This window comes from Mus caroli, unplaced genomic scaffold, assembly GCF_978045245.1.
Source record: "Mus caroli unplaced genomic scaffold, Mus_caroli_1 scaffold_11, whole genome shotgun sequence".
Taxonomy (NCBI): Eukaryota; Metazoa; Chordata; class Mammalia; order Rodentia; family Muridae; genus Mus; species Mus caroli.
Window position 1 is genome coordinate 60522952 of NW_028227266.1, and position 17454 is coordinate 60540405.

A 17454-nucleotide genomic window follows, 5' to 3' on the forward strand; every position below is an offset into this window, starting at 1 on the left:
GCTTATCCCCCTCAGCCTCGCTAGATGGCACTGTTGCACGCTCGGCGCTTACCACTATGGGCATGGCCCTAAGCTTTGAAAGCGATGGAGGCTCTCACTGAAGGACACTGGAGGGGCTCTCCCATGCTCCATCTGTAGCTTTGACTCATGCTGGGTTTTCTCTCTCTCTTGCTCCTGTCCATCCATAGTAAGGCTCTCTAACTCTCTAACTCATTCGTTTTCTTTTCTTTTCTTTCTTTCTTTCTTTCTTTCTTTTTTTTTTTTTTTTTTTTTGGTTTGGTTTTTGGTTTTTCGAGGCAGGGTTTCTCTGTGTAGCCCTGGCTGTCCTGGAACTCACTCTGTAGACCAGGCTGGCCTCAGAAATTTGCCTGCCTCTGCCTCCCAAGTGCTGGGATTAAAGGCGTGCGGCACGCCCACCCACCTACATGCCCTTTCTCCCCCCCCCCTTAAAAAAAAGACAAAGGAAAAGAGAGAGAGGGGGAAGAAACTCACACACACACACAAATCCACAAAACAACACAAACTGGAGACCATCATATACACACAAAAGCTCAATAAAACAAACAAAAAATAACACACAAAAGTCTACTATACCTTAACAAAGCAAAATGAAGCAAAAAGTCTACAAAAATATCATTGTTTTGTGTTGGCGGCCAGGCTACTGCCGGACATGGGGGCCCTGCCTGTAAGTGTGATTTGTGTACACAGTGGAGAGTCCATTGGAGAAACTAACATTTCCTTTGCAAGCAGGTAACCAGGACATGCAGCCTCTTGGCTAGAGGTGAGAGCCCTCCCTCCCTCTGCTGGTACCCAGCAGGCTTGTGCCCCTGCAAAGGTCCCTGTGAGTCCCTATGTGTGCCAGCCCTGTTGTGGCTAGAAGACTGAAGTCATCACACCCTCTGGCTCTTTCAAGCTACACACCCCGCTCAGCCCTGAGGCTGAGTTGAAGACATCCCATTTAAGACTAAATGTTCTAAAATCTCTCGCTCTCCCCATGTTATCCAGGGGTGGGAATTACCTTAAGAGGAAGCCTCTCTGTGGGCTGAGTGGGACGCTGGGGAGTCACTTTATTGCTATGTTCCCTTAGCAGAATAATAGAGAAGAGTATTTGGTTTTCCCTTAGGCCCATATCCTAGCCACTCTTAGGCTCTTAGCCACCGAAGCAGTATTGGGCATTGGATCCCACCGGATCCCACCAGATCCATCTTGTAAAGTGGGCCTTAACTGAGAGACTTTTTTTGGTTTACTTTTTTGTTTGTCTTTTGTTGTTGGTGGTGGGGTTTTTTTTGTGTGTGTTTTGGTTTGGGTTTTTCAAAACAGGGTTCCTCTGTTAGCCTTGGCTGTCTCAGAACTCTCTGTAAACCAGTCTGGCCTCAAACTCATTGAGACCCGCTTGCCTCTGCCTCCTGAGCGCTGGTATTTAAGGTGTGTACCATCACCACCAGGCTGAGAGGCTTTTTTGAAAGTCAGAATTGATGGCTCAGTGGTTAAGGGTGATCACTGGTCTTTCAGTTGAACCAAGTTCTGTTCCCAGCACCTACTGTAAATGACAGCCACCATCTGTAAATGACAGCTCCAGGGGGTCTGACACCCTCCCTGTTCTCTAACGGTATTTCTATTCCCAGGCATTTCTGTCCTAGACAGATACATATTTTATATTGACACCTTGTTTATATATAATTAAGACATAAAAATAAGTCTTTTAAAAATGTTTTATTTTGCCGGACAGTGGTGGTGCACGCCTTTAATCCTAGCACTTGGGAGGCAGAGGCAGGAGGATTTCTGAGTTCGAGGCCAGCCTGATCTAGAATGAGTTCCAGGACAGCCAGGGCTACACAGAGAAACCCTGCCTCGAAAAACAAAAACAAAACAGAAAGAGAGCAGTCAGCTTTTACTGCTGAACCATCTCTCCAGCTGTCTAAAACACACATCTTCTTTGTCTTAATCATATTGAGGAACAGGCCATGGAGCTAGGCTGCTTGTCTAGCGTTCACAAAGCCCTGAGAGCCACATAAACTGGGTTTGGTGGAGCACGCCTGTAAACGGAGTGCTTAGGACTCCAGGTGGAGGCAGACAGAGCCAAGAAGTTTATGTTGATTCTTAGCTGGAAAGCCTGTTCAGGGCCAGCCTTGGCTACAGGAGACTGGAAAGCCTGTTCAGGGCCAGCCTTGGCTACAGGAGACTGGAAAGCCTGTTCAGGGCCAGCCTTGGCTACAGGAGACTGGAAAGACTGTTCAGGGCCAGCCTTGGCTACAGGAGACTGGAAAGCCTGTTCAGGGCCAGCCTTGGCTACAGGAGACTGTCTAAAAAGAAAAACAACAAAACCAAGTCAGGCTGCTGGGTGTGTTTGTACACACCTTTAATCCTAGCACTCAGGACAAAGAGGCTGGTAGATTTCTGTGAATTTGAAGCCAGCCTCGTCTACATAGGAAGTTCTAGAACAGCCTGGACTATATAGAAAGACTGTGTTTAAAAAAAAAAAAAAAAGACAAAAAAATGTTAAATGTGAGGCATAGTTTCTATCTCACAAATGTATCCCCATGCTGCCCCTTCCTCATTGGCACCCACACCCATCCCCATCCCTTGACAACCGCTTGTCTGATTCCCTCCCCTGATGTTGACTTTTCCCGTCTCCTCTTCTATCCAGCAGGAAATTTATCCCTGCATTACATGCACCTGCAGTTTGTACCTTGTCATTTCCAAATAGCACTGCAATGTACGAACGCTTGAAGGTTCATCCAGTCCTTAGCTGGTAGGAATTTAACTTTTTCCTCATTTGGGCAATTATGAATGAAAGAGCTATAACTTGCATAGAAGAATGTATTCCCCCCCCCCCCCCACACACACATTTTCTTTCTCTTGGGTAGGACTGTGGGTCTGGTGAATTATACCTTTAATTTCTGGGCAAGAGGACCTATGCAAATCATTGAAAAGGGTCTGGCACTACAGCTGCTTAAAACTATATTTTGTTCCAAGTACACAGCGTGATGGTTAACTACAAGTCACTAAAACACCCAGAGAAGCAAGTCCAGCTGTGAGAAGCCTATAAATGCCAATGAAGAGCAACTGCTAGGGCTCAGGTGTGTGAGAGGAGGAGATAAAATGGAGACAGGGCCATTCTGTAACACTGTCCCCCTGACTGGCCGCTTATCATCTGCATTGCAAACACTGTCTCTAGTTCCCTGGCTTCTGTCCAGTGAGAGGTTAGGCATTTATCTTCTACCTACTCCAGAAACAAGATCAGGTAAGATGGGCCTGGATAATAAAACCCACACGGAATAAATATAAACGTGTAAGCCACATTTCAAATGTATAGCATACACAGAACGTGGAACTAACCATCCCAGTAGTTAGACTGCTTGGACCAGTGCTCCTCAACCTTCCTGATGCTGTGACCCTGCAGTACTGTTCCTTTTGTGGCGGTGATCCCCCAGCTATAAAAATATTTTCACTCATATTTCATAACTGGAATTTTGCTACTGTTACGAATCATAATGTAAATGCTTTCCGATGGTCTTAGGTAACCCCTATGAAAGGGTTGTTCGACCCCCAAAGGGGTCAAAACCCACAGGTTAAGAACCAGTAGCTTAGACTATGAGACACAGCAAAGTTATGACACACTTTCTTACCCTGGTATGGCTGAGAGTGAAGCATGCCCCACCTTCAAGGACCGAGCAAGTTAGAAAATACATCCTGGCTAGCCAGCTGTTGAAAGCAAATCTCCCACTACTGCAGAAGGGGCTAGGGACTGGAAATGCTTCTAGCATTTTCCAGTAGATTTCTGAACCCAAAATTATGTTTTTGGTTTTTTCTTTAAAAAGTAGGGTTGGAGCTAGTGAGATGGATAAGCCAGTAAGGATGCCTGACCCCAAGTCTGATGACCCAAGTGTGACCCCCCCCCTCGCCCCCAGGACATGTTCTCTCTCTCTCTCATGGGAGATCTAGCAATGAGTTTAAAGTTTTGCACTGGGTGAATCTTATGCATAAGGTCCCAGGTTCCATTCCCAGCAGTGTCAGGTGTGTGTGTGGGGGGGGGGTCACCTGAGGACTTTTCGGAATAGCCCAGTATCCAGCACCTCCCCCCACCCTATGCATCTTATATGTCAGCAAGCTTAGGCCTCGATGTATTGTTCATTTACACGGTTGGACAACATTTAGACAGGGTGAACTTAGGTATTTTGAGCTCCTTTTCATCTACTCTTCGAGGAGGCTGAAGCAGAGCCAGTTCTAGAAAGCAGATGCTTAGACAAGGTAGCAGCCGCTACTGCCTTGCCGGAGGTGCTTGGTTACCCAACTCCACAATTCCATAGCTCACACAGCAGCTCAGGAAAGCCCTGGGGCTGGCTCTCCAGAGAACAGTCGGTTGCTGTCATTGTCTTCCAGAGTGCGATGGACAATCCTGGAAGGACTGGCCTGACTCTTCTGCTGGCCCAAAGGCACAAAGTGTCTGCCCACTAGTCACCAGCCAGTCTGGCTCCTGTGGCCCTTTGAAGCCTCCACAGAGCTGTCGGCTTATCAGAGTGGCCATGCAATCCTCTGGGCTACCTTTTCTCCCCAGCTCCCTAGGTCTGTTTCCTTGGCAGAGATTTTTTTCTCCCCTACTTATCTGTCCAGCTAGCAGTAGGCTCGCAAAGGCAGGCCTAGCAAGATTCCTTCATCTCTTTTCCAGAGTGTCAGCCCTGCACCTACTGTTTTTGGTATTGTTTTTCCAGTGGTCTTGGGGAACCTCTGTAAAAGGGTCATTTGACCTGCAACAGGGTTGTGACCTACCAGTTGAGGGCCACTGAACTTGAGTGATCACTGGTTTTTGTTTGTTTTTTGTTTTTTGAGACAGGGTTTCTCTATATAGCCCTGGCTGTCCTGGAACTCACTTTGTAGACCAGGCTGGCCTCGAGCTCAGAAATCCGCCCACCTCTGCCTCCTGAGTGCTGGGATTAAAGGCATGCACCACCACACCCAGCCCTTGATCACTGTTAACTACCTAACTACCAGACTGGCCTTGGACTCACTGCGGAGCTGAATCTGGCCTGATCCTCCTGTCCCCATCCCCCAAATGCTGGGATCACAGGCATGTATACCATGCCCAGCTTATGCAGTGCTTAGTATCAAAGCCAAGGGCTTCATGCATGCTAGGCCAAAACTCTACCAACTGAGCCACAAGCACAGCCCAACTTTATACCTCCCCCCACACACACACTATAAAACTGGGACTGTGGGAAATGTGCAGTAGATAGGGATGCCACTGAGAGTGTCAGATTATTGCTAAAGAATAAAATTTGTTATGCAGTTTGCAATTAAATGTACCAGAAATTTACCAGCCTATATAATTGTATCACTCACTCTCCCTTCCCCAGGGGAAGATAACTGATACTAAAATAATGAAATCCTTCCCCAGGGGAAGATAACTGATACAAAAATAATGAAACCTTATTTCTTGACCACTCACATCCAAAATATAATTGGTCCTCGTCATTAGAGGGTGAGGCTATGGGCTGCTGGCAAGGTCATTGACATAGCTGAGCTGCTTAATCCTGGAGGGTGTGTTATAGGACAAGAGGATATTACAGAGTCAACAAAGAATATCCAGCATTGTGATGGACAGCCCCCCCCCCCAAAGTCATCACCAGGTACAGATCAGAGGCTGGTGAGCCTCTGTTAAATTTTGTTTTGTATCAGCATTCCTGAACTCGCTGAAAACACTATAAAATGCTGAACTTTAATGACAAATGCAACAAACAAGGGATTGGCGTGTTTGGTACCATGAATCTAAATAAGAGTTTCTCCAAAGACAACAAATTAATCCAGAACAGATCTGTGATAGCTGCACTCATGCTGGTAAATGAAGTGCACATACAGGGTCCAGACAAGGGTGAGTGTGCCTGGACACACTCACCCGTGCTTACGCGCTTAGGACCAGAGGCTGATGTCAGAATGTCTACTCCATTGCTTCCCCACCTTGCTGAGACAGGACCTCTCACTAAGCTGTTCTGTATGGATGCCTGGCCAGTGAGCTACCAGCACCTGCCTATCTTTGTTCCCAATGCTGTGGTTACAGGTATATGCAGCCACACCTAGGTTTCCGTGTTGTACGTGGGGGCTGAACTCACCTTGATGCTTGCACATCTTGCCATCTCCACTCTATAAGATGATATTTTTAAGGCAAAATGAGGAAGATGCCATGTTGTATAAGAACACAGCAGTATTTGGTTATAAGCATCAATAACAAGGTAACGTTGGTCCAAGGATGAACAGGCAGCTATGGATAGAAGTCCCTGCACAAGTATTATCTGTGGAAGGCTGAAGGGATTGTTGCACAAGGCTATGGCCTTAGCAGAGTTGGCTTTTGGGTTTTTGCTGTTCTTGTTATTCTGTTTTGTGATTTCTTGTTATTTTTTTTTTTTTTTTAAAGCAGGGATTTAGTTGGGCTTATCGTTCAGAAGGCAAATTGGCATCCACCATGCATGGGAGGGAAGGCACAGATTCCAAGTCTGAGGCTGGCCCAGCAGTCAGGAGGCTGGCAGGCAGGAGGCCGGCTGACCACACTTCGTCTGCGCACAGGACGCTGGCATTTTAAAATCAGTGTGCACGTCCGAGAGCCTCGCCTTCAAGCCTCCTGGCTTTATTTACTTTTTAGTCTAGGGTCTAACCCATGGGCCTTCATTTTCATTTAACCAGTTAAAAAAATATCAATAGTAGAAGACCCTGAGAGAAAACAGGGACACACATGTAGATGGCAAGTTGCTGGAGCTTTGATGAAGTTGTAAATGAAAGACAGCACAAATGTCTTCAGCATCTGTCCCCGCCCTCCTGTGCTGGGCTTCTGGGGAAGTGCTGCTGTCTACATTTCCCACATGTCCTACATTTAGTGTAGGAAAGCAGAACCCCTAGTTTACCCCAGGAAATGTATGTCACAAGCTTACCCACCTATGTGTTTCTATGTCACAGGAAAGGTTGAAGACAGGACATTTGACTGTCCCACTGGTGAGGTCAACACCCTCTGCATAAATACTAAGTCTGGCAGCATCTTGGCATGGCAACACAATGTCAGGCATGGGATGTCTCCAAAGACAGCTCCTCCATTGCTTGAAAAAAAGGACAGGGAGCCCTAACAGCTGGGATGGCATCAGTGAGCTCCAGAGGCCATCATGTCTTATCTGTACTGTAGAATACTTTGTAGCAGGTCCTGGGGATCGAACTCCTGTTGTCAGCCTTGGCAGTAAGCTTCTTAACTCATTGAACCATCTCACTTATCTGGGGGAAAAAGCTTAGCTATACAAAATTCATCAAATGTAGCTAGCCTCTGCTGTTTTTAAACATCAATACAAAAACTAGAGAGGTGGGGCAGTATGCTTAATATAGCTGTTAGAATAGAATTGAGAACTATGTTTTTAGAGATAAAATCTCATGCATCCCAGGATGGTTTAAACTTCTGACCCTCTGATTCTGCTTCCCTGGTGCTGGAATTATAGACATGAGCCACAGGACCAAGTTCTGTTGCGCTGAGGATCAAAACCAGAGCTTCAGTGTAGTGGCAACACACCTTTAATCCAGCGCTCAGGAGTCAGAGGCAGGCAGAACTCTGTGAGTTCAAAGCCAACCTGGTCTACATAGTAAATTTCAGGACATCATGAGCTACATAGTGGGACCCTGCCTCAAACAAACAACAACCCAAAATTAAGAACAAAATAAAAACAGGGCTCTGAATATTCTAGGCAACTATTTACCAACTGAGCTACACCTCCAGTCCCTAAACACCCCATTTTAAATAAGTTTTAAACAATATTTATCCTTATCCAGGACTTATGCTCAAATTCTACCTTTTACAGAACACATACAGGATCTGTGTGTGTGTAGAGAACTCTGCCCAATTAAATCCTTCCCCCCCCCCCCAATATGAACCTATTAAAAAAATGTCAAGACATCAGTTGCTACGAATGCTTTTGGCCACTGTAAACCAGCACTACACCAACTGCTAACATCAAAGCCTGGCACATTCTGAAGTCATGTTTCCTTTTCATGTAATTCAGGCTCAGGGATCCGATACAGAGCAGCTGAGAAATAAATAATGTTGCTGAGGCTGAAGATGATGCACAGAAGCATGGCCACTGCTATCTGAGGGAAAGAGAAGGGTCTGGAGGTGGCCAGGAGCCACTCTCTCCTCAGGGTCTTGTCCAGAAGGATGGCTTCCATCTGCAAGTGTGTGGCCAGGATGACGCACACATGAAACAGCTGGTGACTGTGGCCTATGGCAAACAGAAAAGGACATCGAGATTACCAGTCAGAACCAGAGAAACGGCTCCGTGGGTGAAGACTCCCGCTGCCACCAAGGGGACCCTCAGGAGAGGAACCATTCCCACTATTGTCCTCTGATCTCTGCATGTCATGGCTTGTGCACACCCATACATATATACATATATGTAAATTAAGTGCTAAGGAGTCATCAGTCAACAAGTATATGGACACACACAGGCTATGATATGGATGGTAACATGGGACTTTAAGGAGCCAGCCAAGAAATCGCATGTATGATTTTTTTGGTCTCACTGATTCTGGCATTTTGAGACCAAGTGTTACACAGGCTCAACTTCAACTCTCTGTGTAGCTGACCAATAACTCTGAATTTCTGATCTCCCTGCCTCCACCTCCAGAGTGCTGGCATTACATGTTACACAGCCACACCAGTTTTATAATTTCATTTGTAAGAAGTGCTTTAGAAAGGACGTGGGAGAGGGCTCAGTATGTAAGATTGCTGGCTGTGCACATATGAAGACCCGAGTTCAAATCCCTAGCATTCATGTGAAATGTCAGGCATGGTCATGTATGCCACTAATTCCAGTGCTGTGAAGGGTGGAGACATGAGGATTGCTGGGGCTTGCTGTTTGCCAGCTGAACTCCAGGTTTGGTGAGATATTAAGGCAGAGAGTGATAAAGCAGGAGACCTGACATCTTCCTCTAGCCTCAAAAAAGAGTAGATAGGGTAGGTAGCAGCCCTCCCACACCTCCCACACCTGACTGACCAGAGAATAGGGAAACTCTGGCGGGGTGTGGGCATCTTTTTCGTTCCGTTCTTCCCCAGGGCCCCCCTTTTTTATTTTGTTTCCAACACACACACACACACACATATATATATATATTTCATATATGTTATATGTGTGTGTAACTTCTGTTCTAGAGAACCCTGCCTAATAACACCTTACTGTATTTTTAGAAATCAATATATGAAAACTAAAAAGTAAAAGTCCTCTTCTAAAGCAACTTATGCATCAACCCCATTTTCCAAAGGAAACTGTTGGGCACCCTTGCTCTCCCAGGGCTAACTCTGATGTCAGCAGCGTGAGACAAGCCAGCCAGATTTTCTGTCCACCTCTTCCCAAGTGCATCTGAACGGGCCACAGCAGGAAGAGTGGCTTCAAATAGCCCCCTTACCAAGTCTCAGGGCTTCCTGTAGGGCAGGGCTAACCAGACCTGGCAAGCACCCTCCCTATCACCAGGGCATTTTTCTGCTGTGTACCTTTAGGCCTGAGAGGACAGAATTGAAGTGACTTGGAAAAAAAAATGTGGAGAAGCCAGAGTGACCAGTATTTGCCACACCCCTGCCTGCACCTGGGTCCCAAGCCCTCATCTACAGCTTCCTTAAGGTGGGGCTGGAGTGGGCAGGCAGAGGCCTGGGGCCTCCAGTCCCTGACCTCTGACCACTTTGTAGAATTAAGTATTCAGAGTTTTGTTAGCTAAAGTCCCTTCTGATAGGACAAAGAAGGAAAGAAGGAGACTAATCAGATCACACAAAGCCTATCTGGCTCCATCTCTGAAGCAGGTGGAGAGGAGGCTGGCTCCAGGCAGGGACAAAAGTGGCTTGGTGAGAACCTAGAAGCTCACTGTGGTGGGGACAGCAGCTGGTCTCCTGTGAGTCTCACAGTATCTAGTTAATGAACTCTTGTACCGAAGACTTGTCACCCTCTACAGAAGCCACCCAAGGGTGCTTGGTGGCTAATATTTTCAACTTCACAGCCTCTAGAAACACCCAGGAGACGGACCTCTGTGTGTGTCTATGAGAGAGTTTCTGTGGTTTAACTGAAAAGGAAAGAGAGGCCATTCCATGGGCTGGGGCCCTGGACTGAATGCGAAGAATGCGAGCCAAGTAGCAGCGTTCATCTCTGCTCCCTGACAGTGGACACAACGCAACCCACTGCCCCATGCTGCACCACCATGCCTTCCCTTTCCTGGTGGGTTGTACCCTCAAAGCATAATCCAAAAATAAACCCTTGAGTTTATGGTCGCAGCAAAAGAAAAGTAAGGAACACAGGTGCCTTCCTTCCTGCCAGTGTCAGAGACAGATGGGAAGACCCCCTCCCCCACCCCGCGCTGGAGAACATTGCAGCTTGAGGAACTTCTGTGCTCTGACCTCTCTCCCAAACACATGCCCTCCCTCCAGTGTCACATGGCCTCTGTGAGTGCTGGCCTCACTCCAGCTTTGGAGTTCCTGGGTCAGGAGGTCTAAGGTTGGACCCGGAAGCTGCAGTCTCAGGCCCTTCTGCTGCTGGTGTTGGTGAGAGATACAGCTGGGACCCACCCACGGCTCCACATGACCCCAGGCCCTCCACTCACCATGTTTAAAATAGACTTTCTCCTCTGCACAGCTGCCTGCTGCCTGGCAACTTCAGTGTCACCCTCAAACCCATCTTCTTCCTCCCTGTGTCTGTCCCCAATGTCCATGTTGTGCTGGGAAGTCAGACTCTAGGTGCCAACAGGATGGATGCTCATTGGAATGCCTACTTGTGCCCCTCCACCCTGTCCCTGGCAGTGCAGTAGCCACACAAAGGATGGCTGGCTTCAATCGAGGTGTAAGGTAGGTCATTGTACCTGTCACTCAACAAGGCCTTTGCCTGATGACTCTCTCAGGGGTCACTCCCTCTCCAGGTCCCCTTGCCGTGTAGCTACACACACGGCTGAGACAGTCACCCCCACCCCTGCCCTGCCACACTCACCAATGTAGTCAAAGCGTCCAGGGGCCAGTCGCTCTGGCAGGTGAGCAGAGTACAAGAAAGAGGCCAGGAGAGTCATGCCCATGTGCTTCTGGTGGTACAACATGGCTTCATTTCTTGAATTCTCCCCTGGGAACAGGAAGAGCTGCAGGTGTTTGAAAGAACAGATGGTCTTGAGAAAAAGCCAGATCCACACCTCTCAGCCCAGCAACACCAACTCCAGAGGGGATGAGGGGAAATGAAAAGGAAAAGGACAGAAACAGATTTGGGTGGGGGGAAGGGAGGGAGGAAGGGAGGGAAAACCTTACTAGATATTGCTACTCTTTCTGGGGGATTAAATGCAGGCATTGTAGAGCAGTCTTATCTGCATCTGACTCCAGATACACAGCTACAATACAGAACTGAGGCTCATAAGGAAGGCTTCAAGGCTTAGAAGAAGGCAAGCTGGCAAAATGGCCACGGCCAGCAGGTCAGATACTACAAATGTGATAGAAAAAAAAAAAACTTTAAAAAGACAAAAGTCTTGGACGCCTTTCTACATCATCAAAAAGGCTCACTATTTGGCCTATCTTGGTGTCTCAAGCTTGAACTCACTCCCTAAGGCAAAATGTTGGAAGTTCAAGGCCTGTGTAGGCTCTGGAGCTAGTTGAAAGGCAGCTTGAGCAACCTAGTGACATCCTGTCTCAAAACCAACCAATCAATACATGGCTGGTGGGTGACAAAGCTCTGTGATTGAGCCTCGCCTAGCACACAGAAGACCTTAGGCTCCATACCCAGCATCCACTACCCCGCAGTGTATGACTATTATATTGCTTCAGGGTTAAGCAGAATTTTTGTGTCATTTTTATAAATAACAAAAGTAGTTTCCCGTACTACGAGGAACCGGGCACCAGGCTGACCATCTGCATGCCTCGCCCTATCTGAGCTTTAGTAGGGACCTTAAGGCAGACTCGACTGAGCCTGAGACTGGCTTGTGAGCCACCGATAAGCAGTGAGGCGACGGTTGGAATGGAGACAGCACACTTCTGCTGTTACTGCTGCCATCCCCTGCCCCTCTGCCCTGCTGTCCCACACAGCCACTAGACAGCATCACAGGGCATGAAATCTGCATGTAACTGACAACGGCCATCAGTGGCTATTCCCTGTGAGTGTCTGCACAAACTCCAAGGACTGAGAGCAGTGAACTGCGTGCCCATCCCCCAAGTCTCTGTAGACCCACTCAAGGGAATTACAGAGCAAACACTTGCTGCTTCCCACAGGTAGCAGGCAAACTCCTCACTCACTACCCTGTGCCCCGACCCCCTGCCATTTGGGCCTCACACTGCCTCTGGGAGAAGCCCACTTACAAGGTAACGCTGGACCTGTAAGATGCATTATATCCAGGAATCTTCATTACCTCCTATGCAGAAGCAGACACTAGCCTCATAACAGATACGGAAACCTAGGCTTAGGAAGGTTATATGTACTGCCTAAATCCCACAACAAGTAACCATGGAGACTAGGATTTGAACCCAAGCCCACGTGACCTGCAAGTGAGGGTCTTTTCCCTTCTTGCGTTTGTTATCTCACCTTAGCTCCCCTCCCTGGTCCTTTCTGCCTCATTTTCATGTTGCCTTTAAGACGTCCATCCCCACCTTTCCTTCACTGACACACTGCATTCCTGATACTGTACAGTCATGCATGTACAGTCATGCATGTACTGGGCTTTCCCCTCAGCTGGCACTGATGTTCACAAACCCCCAGGCTGCAAGCCTTGCCCAGTTCTCTGTGGCTGTTGCTAAGGCCCTAGTCAGTTTGTTTCCAAGGGCCTCTCTAACTAACCACAGCACCCAACCCCTATGGGTCCCGACAGGGCCCACCACAGTGTTATGACTTCCTCAGAGCTCAGGAAACCATCCCCTGGGCACTGCTGACCGGAGGAGAGGAGAGGTAGGCTCCGTGTGCTTACCCTGTAGAAGATGGGGAGTGAGTCCCAAGTGTAGGGGTAGGCGAAGGCCAGGACCCGGAGCAGCTTGCAGAGCCGGGGCTTCTGGAGTTCAAGAAACCTGCAGCCAAGGAGGATGGAAGCTTTTCAGGACCTCACACATGTGCCCACGGGTCATCAACAGAGGACAAGCACTTTCACATACTGTTCAGTCATGTATGGACTAGGACCGTGGACCACAGCTTCTCACGAGCCTTTCTCATCCCTCCTACACTGGTGGAAATGACAAGACCTCAGCGAAGAAGGAGAAACTTGCTCTAAGAGCATGAAACGTAGTGGTAGGCAAACCAAGATGAGTGCAGAGGGGACAGAACAACAGAGAAGTTTTAGAAGGTGGACACCACAGAGACAGGAAGTGGCCTCAAGCACAAACCCCAGGTCTCACATTCTACAGAAACAGAGATGAACCCAAGCAACTGGAACCACCCAGGTGATGGCCACACAAAGACCTGGATTCAAGGAGGTGCTAGATAATCCAGAGGAGTTTCTAAAATATTTATACCATGCACAAGAACACCGGCCTGGGGAGAGTGGATATGCAGAGGGTCTGTCTTTCTCTCTTCCACAAGCTGTCCCACTACCCTCCAATGCAAAGACAGAATCCAAAAGGAATCCATTGCGCTTACTGTTTAGAAGCCAGAGGCAGGAACTTTCTAGACTGGTCACCATTGGGGACCTAGAGAGGGGCAATAGCTTTAGACCTTCAGCAGTACAGACACCCAGGCTGGCTACCAGGAGGTCAGGATTTAGCAGGGAGACCCCATACAAAACTGCAGCTCTGGGGCTGTAGATGTAGCTCAGCTAGTAGAGTACCAGGATAGCATGCAGAAAGCCTTGGGTTTCATCCTCGGTGCTCATAAGCCAGACATGGAGACACTTGCCTGTGATTCCAACACTCGGAGGTCAAGGCAGGTGGATCAGAAAGTTCACGGTCACTTTTAAAAAAGATTTATTTTATTTATATGAGTGCCATCTCTCCAGACTCCTCAAGGTCATTTTTAATATATTTTATATCGTGAATTTGAAGTCAGCCTGGTCTATAGGAGACCCTGTGTTCAAAAACCAAAACAAGGGCTGGAGAGATGGCTCAGTGTTTAAGAGCACTGACTAATCTTCCAAAGATCCTGAGTTCAATTCCCTGCAATCACATGGTGGCTTGAAACCATCTGTAATGGAATACCATACCCTCTTCTGGTATGTCTGAAAGTGGCTACAGTGTACTCATATAAATAAATAAAAAATGAAACAAACAAAAACCAAACCCAATTACCTTCGTGATTATACTACAAAACTGGGGAAGAGGCTGATGCACTGTGGCTCCACAGGGACACCCCAGATTCCAGTGCAGGCTGGACACATCAGGATCGTGCTGCCCTGGCAAGGTTGCCTCTAAAGCTGAGTCTGACCTGTCCCTCCCTCATAATGTTGTTATAAGGACTTGAAGAAAAGAGGCACCACAGCCCTTAGAGTCACACACAGCCCAGCTACTAAACAGTTGCTATGAAAACAAACCCCTCCCCTCTCATCACAGCTATGTTGGAGCAGAAGGTAAGAGCAAGAGAGGACAGGTTCTGGGTGGAGGGTCTAAGGAGGAGCTGAGAACAGACACAGCTAGGATTTGGCCCAAGTGCCCCTGCCTTGTGGCCCATGGGGTCACAAGACATTCCTGGGTCTTTGTCCCCTGACAGGCCCAGCCTCAGTCTTTCTTCCCCCAGGGGCCCATAACCCCAGCAGAAGCTGTCCAACCACAGCAGTGCTGTTATGTATCTGCAGTGCCTGGGCCGGGCTCACTCCTAAAAGAGTGCTCCTTGTGGCTGGCCACTTACACGCAAAGAAAATCGAGCTCTGACTTGTCGAGGGCTGTGCCCTAAAGCATGGTTTCCTGTGACTTGTCACCAGGCCTGAAAAAGTACTTCCCCAGGAGGCAAATGAATCAGCCTCTCCAGCAGCAAAGCTGGGTCTGCAGGGGACAAAAAGTAGAAGAAGCGAAATAGAAACAGAGGCAAAAAAAAAAAAAAAAAAATTCCAAACCACAGAAGAGGGCTCCACTCCCAAGGTGCAATTCCACATCTAACCACAGGATGTCACCACAGCCAGAGATTCCTGGAGGTAGCAGCCCTGGCCCAAGATGCCTCCGAAGAACTGCCAAGCACAGCTGGTTTACAGGCCCGAGGACTGAGAACTCTGCACACGAAGCAATTGCAAGGAAAGACCGGATTTGGGGAGAAGCCTCCCTTTAGACTAGGTTGAGTCAGTAATCCTAAGACAACCTGTGTGTCTAAATGCATGCCATTGAGCCACTGACATGACCTGCTTCTCTTGCTCTCTGTCCTGCTCCATAGAGCTGTGTGTGTGTGTGTGTGTGTGCACACGCGTGCCTCCATGTGTCCTGCCTTTCCTATTCCTGGAACCCTCCGAGGGCACAACCTTACTCCACCCACAGTACCAGACTTTTCACATGGGTCCTAGAGCCCAGGCAGCCTTTGAGGAATGTTGGTTAGGTGAATGGGGACATGTATTAGTCAGGGTTCTCTAGAGTCACAGAACTTATGGATAGTCTCTATATAGTAAAAGAATTTATTGATGACTTACAGTCGGCAGCCCAATTCCCAACAATGGTTCAGTCGCAGCTGTGAATGGAAGTTCAAGGATCTAGCAGTTACTCAGTCTCACACGGCAAGCAGGCGAAGGAGCAAGAGCTAGACTCCCTTCTTCCAATGTCCTTATATTGTCTCCAGCAGAAGGTGTAGCCCAGATTAAAGGTGTGTTCCACCACACCTTTAATCCCAGATGAAAGGTGTAGCCCAGATTAAATCTCCTTAAACTCGGAGATTTAATCTTCTGGAATCCATAGCCACTATGGCTCAAGATCTCCATACCAAGATCCAGATAAGGATCTCCAAGCCTCCAGATAAGGGTCACTGGTGAGCCAATTCTGGATTGTAGTTCATTCCAAATATAGTCAAGTTGACAACCAGGAATAGCCACTACAATCCACCCCTTGTCAACTTGACACAAATAATATCTCATGTTCACATGAAACAATAACAATGTTGTGAATACGCCTAACATGATATAACTATCCCTCGTACAATCGCAAACGCATTTGTAAATTTACAATAGGGCATTCATATTACTTTATAATCCTCGTTTCTGCAACTGGTTACGTGGCCTTAATTGGTATTTATAACTACCTTCCTCTACTACCCATTCTGTATTTCCTTCACCTTCGGCCAGCACCTCAGCAGGTCTTGGCTCTTTTCCTGGAGGATTGACCCATACCTTCATTCCTGATGGGTCTGCGTCCTTTGTCATCCTGCTTGGATTAGGCTGTTGTAGTTTCCCATTGACTTTAATCACAGGACATGGTAGTACTAGGAGACGCCCTAAGGGATCTCCTACACTCCAGACATAATCTTGCTTACCTCCATTGTGAAGAGGTAATCCAATTTCCCCATGGTAATCTGGATCTATCACTCCTCCTAACATGGTTATTCCTTTTTTAGGTTGGTTTAAGGGCATTAGAAGCCCAAAATGACCAGGGGGAAGTCTGAGCTTCCAGTTCAATGGAATGTTTGTTGTAGCTCCTGGTAGGAGCACTCCCCTCTCTGGAGCCAAAACTTCTAGGCCAGCAGAACCTAGAGTTATGGGGACAGGAAGCAAAAATTTTCCTAGAGGGTCACTAGGAGTGATAGTAAGTGGAACTATTCCCTTTTCCACCCCTTGATTCTTGGACCCATGAATCCTGGCTATGGGTGAAACTGTACCATATATGGAGCGCTGATTCAAAGCATATACTGCCTTCTGAAGAACTCTACCCCAACCTTTCAAGCTGTTACCACCTAATTGGCGCTGTAACTGTGTCTTCAAAAGGCCATTCCATCTTTCTATCAGGCCAGCTGCTTCAGGATGATGGGGAACGTGGTAAGACCAGTGAATTCCATGATCGTGGGCCCACTGTCGTACTTCTCTGGCTGTGAAATGAGTTCCTTGGTCAGAAGCAATACTGTGTGGAATACCATGACGATAGATAAGGCATTCTGTCAGCCCATGAATGGTGGTTTTAGCAGAGGCCTTACGTGCAGGAAAGGCAAATCCATAGCCAGAATAAGTATCTACTCCAGTAAGAACAAAACGCTGTCCTTTCCACGAAGGAAGTGGTCCAATGTAGTCAACCTGCCACCAGGTTGCTGGCTGGTCACCTCGAGGAATGGTGCCATATCTGGGGCTCAGTGTTGGTTTCTGCTGTTGGCAATCAGCAGCAGCTGTAGCCAGGTCAGCCTTGGTGAGTGGAAGCCCGTGTTGCTGAGCCCAAGCATAACCTCCATCTCGACCACCATGGCCACTTTGTTCATGTGCCCATTGAGCAATGACAGGGATGGCTGGGGAGAGAGGCTGACTGTCCACAGAACGGGTCATCTTATCCACTTGATTATTGAACTCCTCCTCGGCTGAAGTCACCTTTTGGTGAGCATTTACATGGGACAC

The 17454-nt window shown here is 47.8% G+C and overlaps 1 protein-coding gene across 4 annotated transcripts in view; it reads right to left on the bottom strand.

Annotated features, from left to right (window-relative positions):
- Window positions 1–1804: 1804 nt before the first annotated feature.
- The window catches only part of Paqr5 (progestin and adipoQ receptor family member 5), an 88249-nt gene continuing 72599 nt past the window's right edge, over window positions 1805–17454 (bottom strand). For all 4 annotated transcript variants that reach the window (XM_029482007.2, XM_021172362.3, XM_021172363.3 and 1 more), the window contains 3 exons: window positions 12931–13027; window positions 10986–11127; window positions 1805–8243 (listed from right to left, as the gene is read on the bottom strand). In XM_029482007.2, coding sequence (XP_029337867.1) covers window positions 8002–8243; window positions 10986–11127; window positions 12931–13027 — 481 coding nt within the window. In that variant the 3' untranslated portion in view covers window positions 1805–8001. The remainder of the gene's footprint in view (window positions 8244–10985; window positions 11128–12930; window positions 13028–17454) is intronic.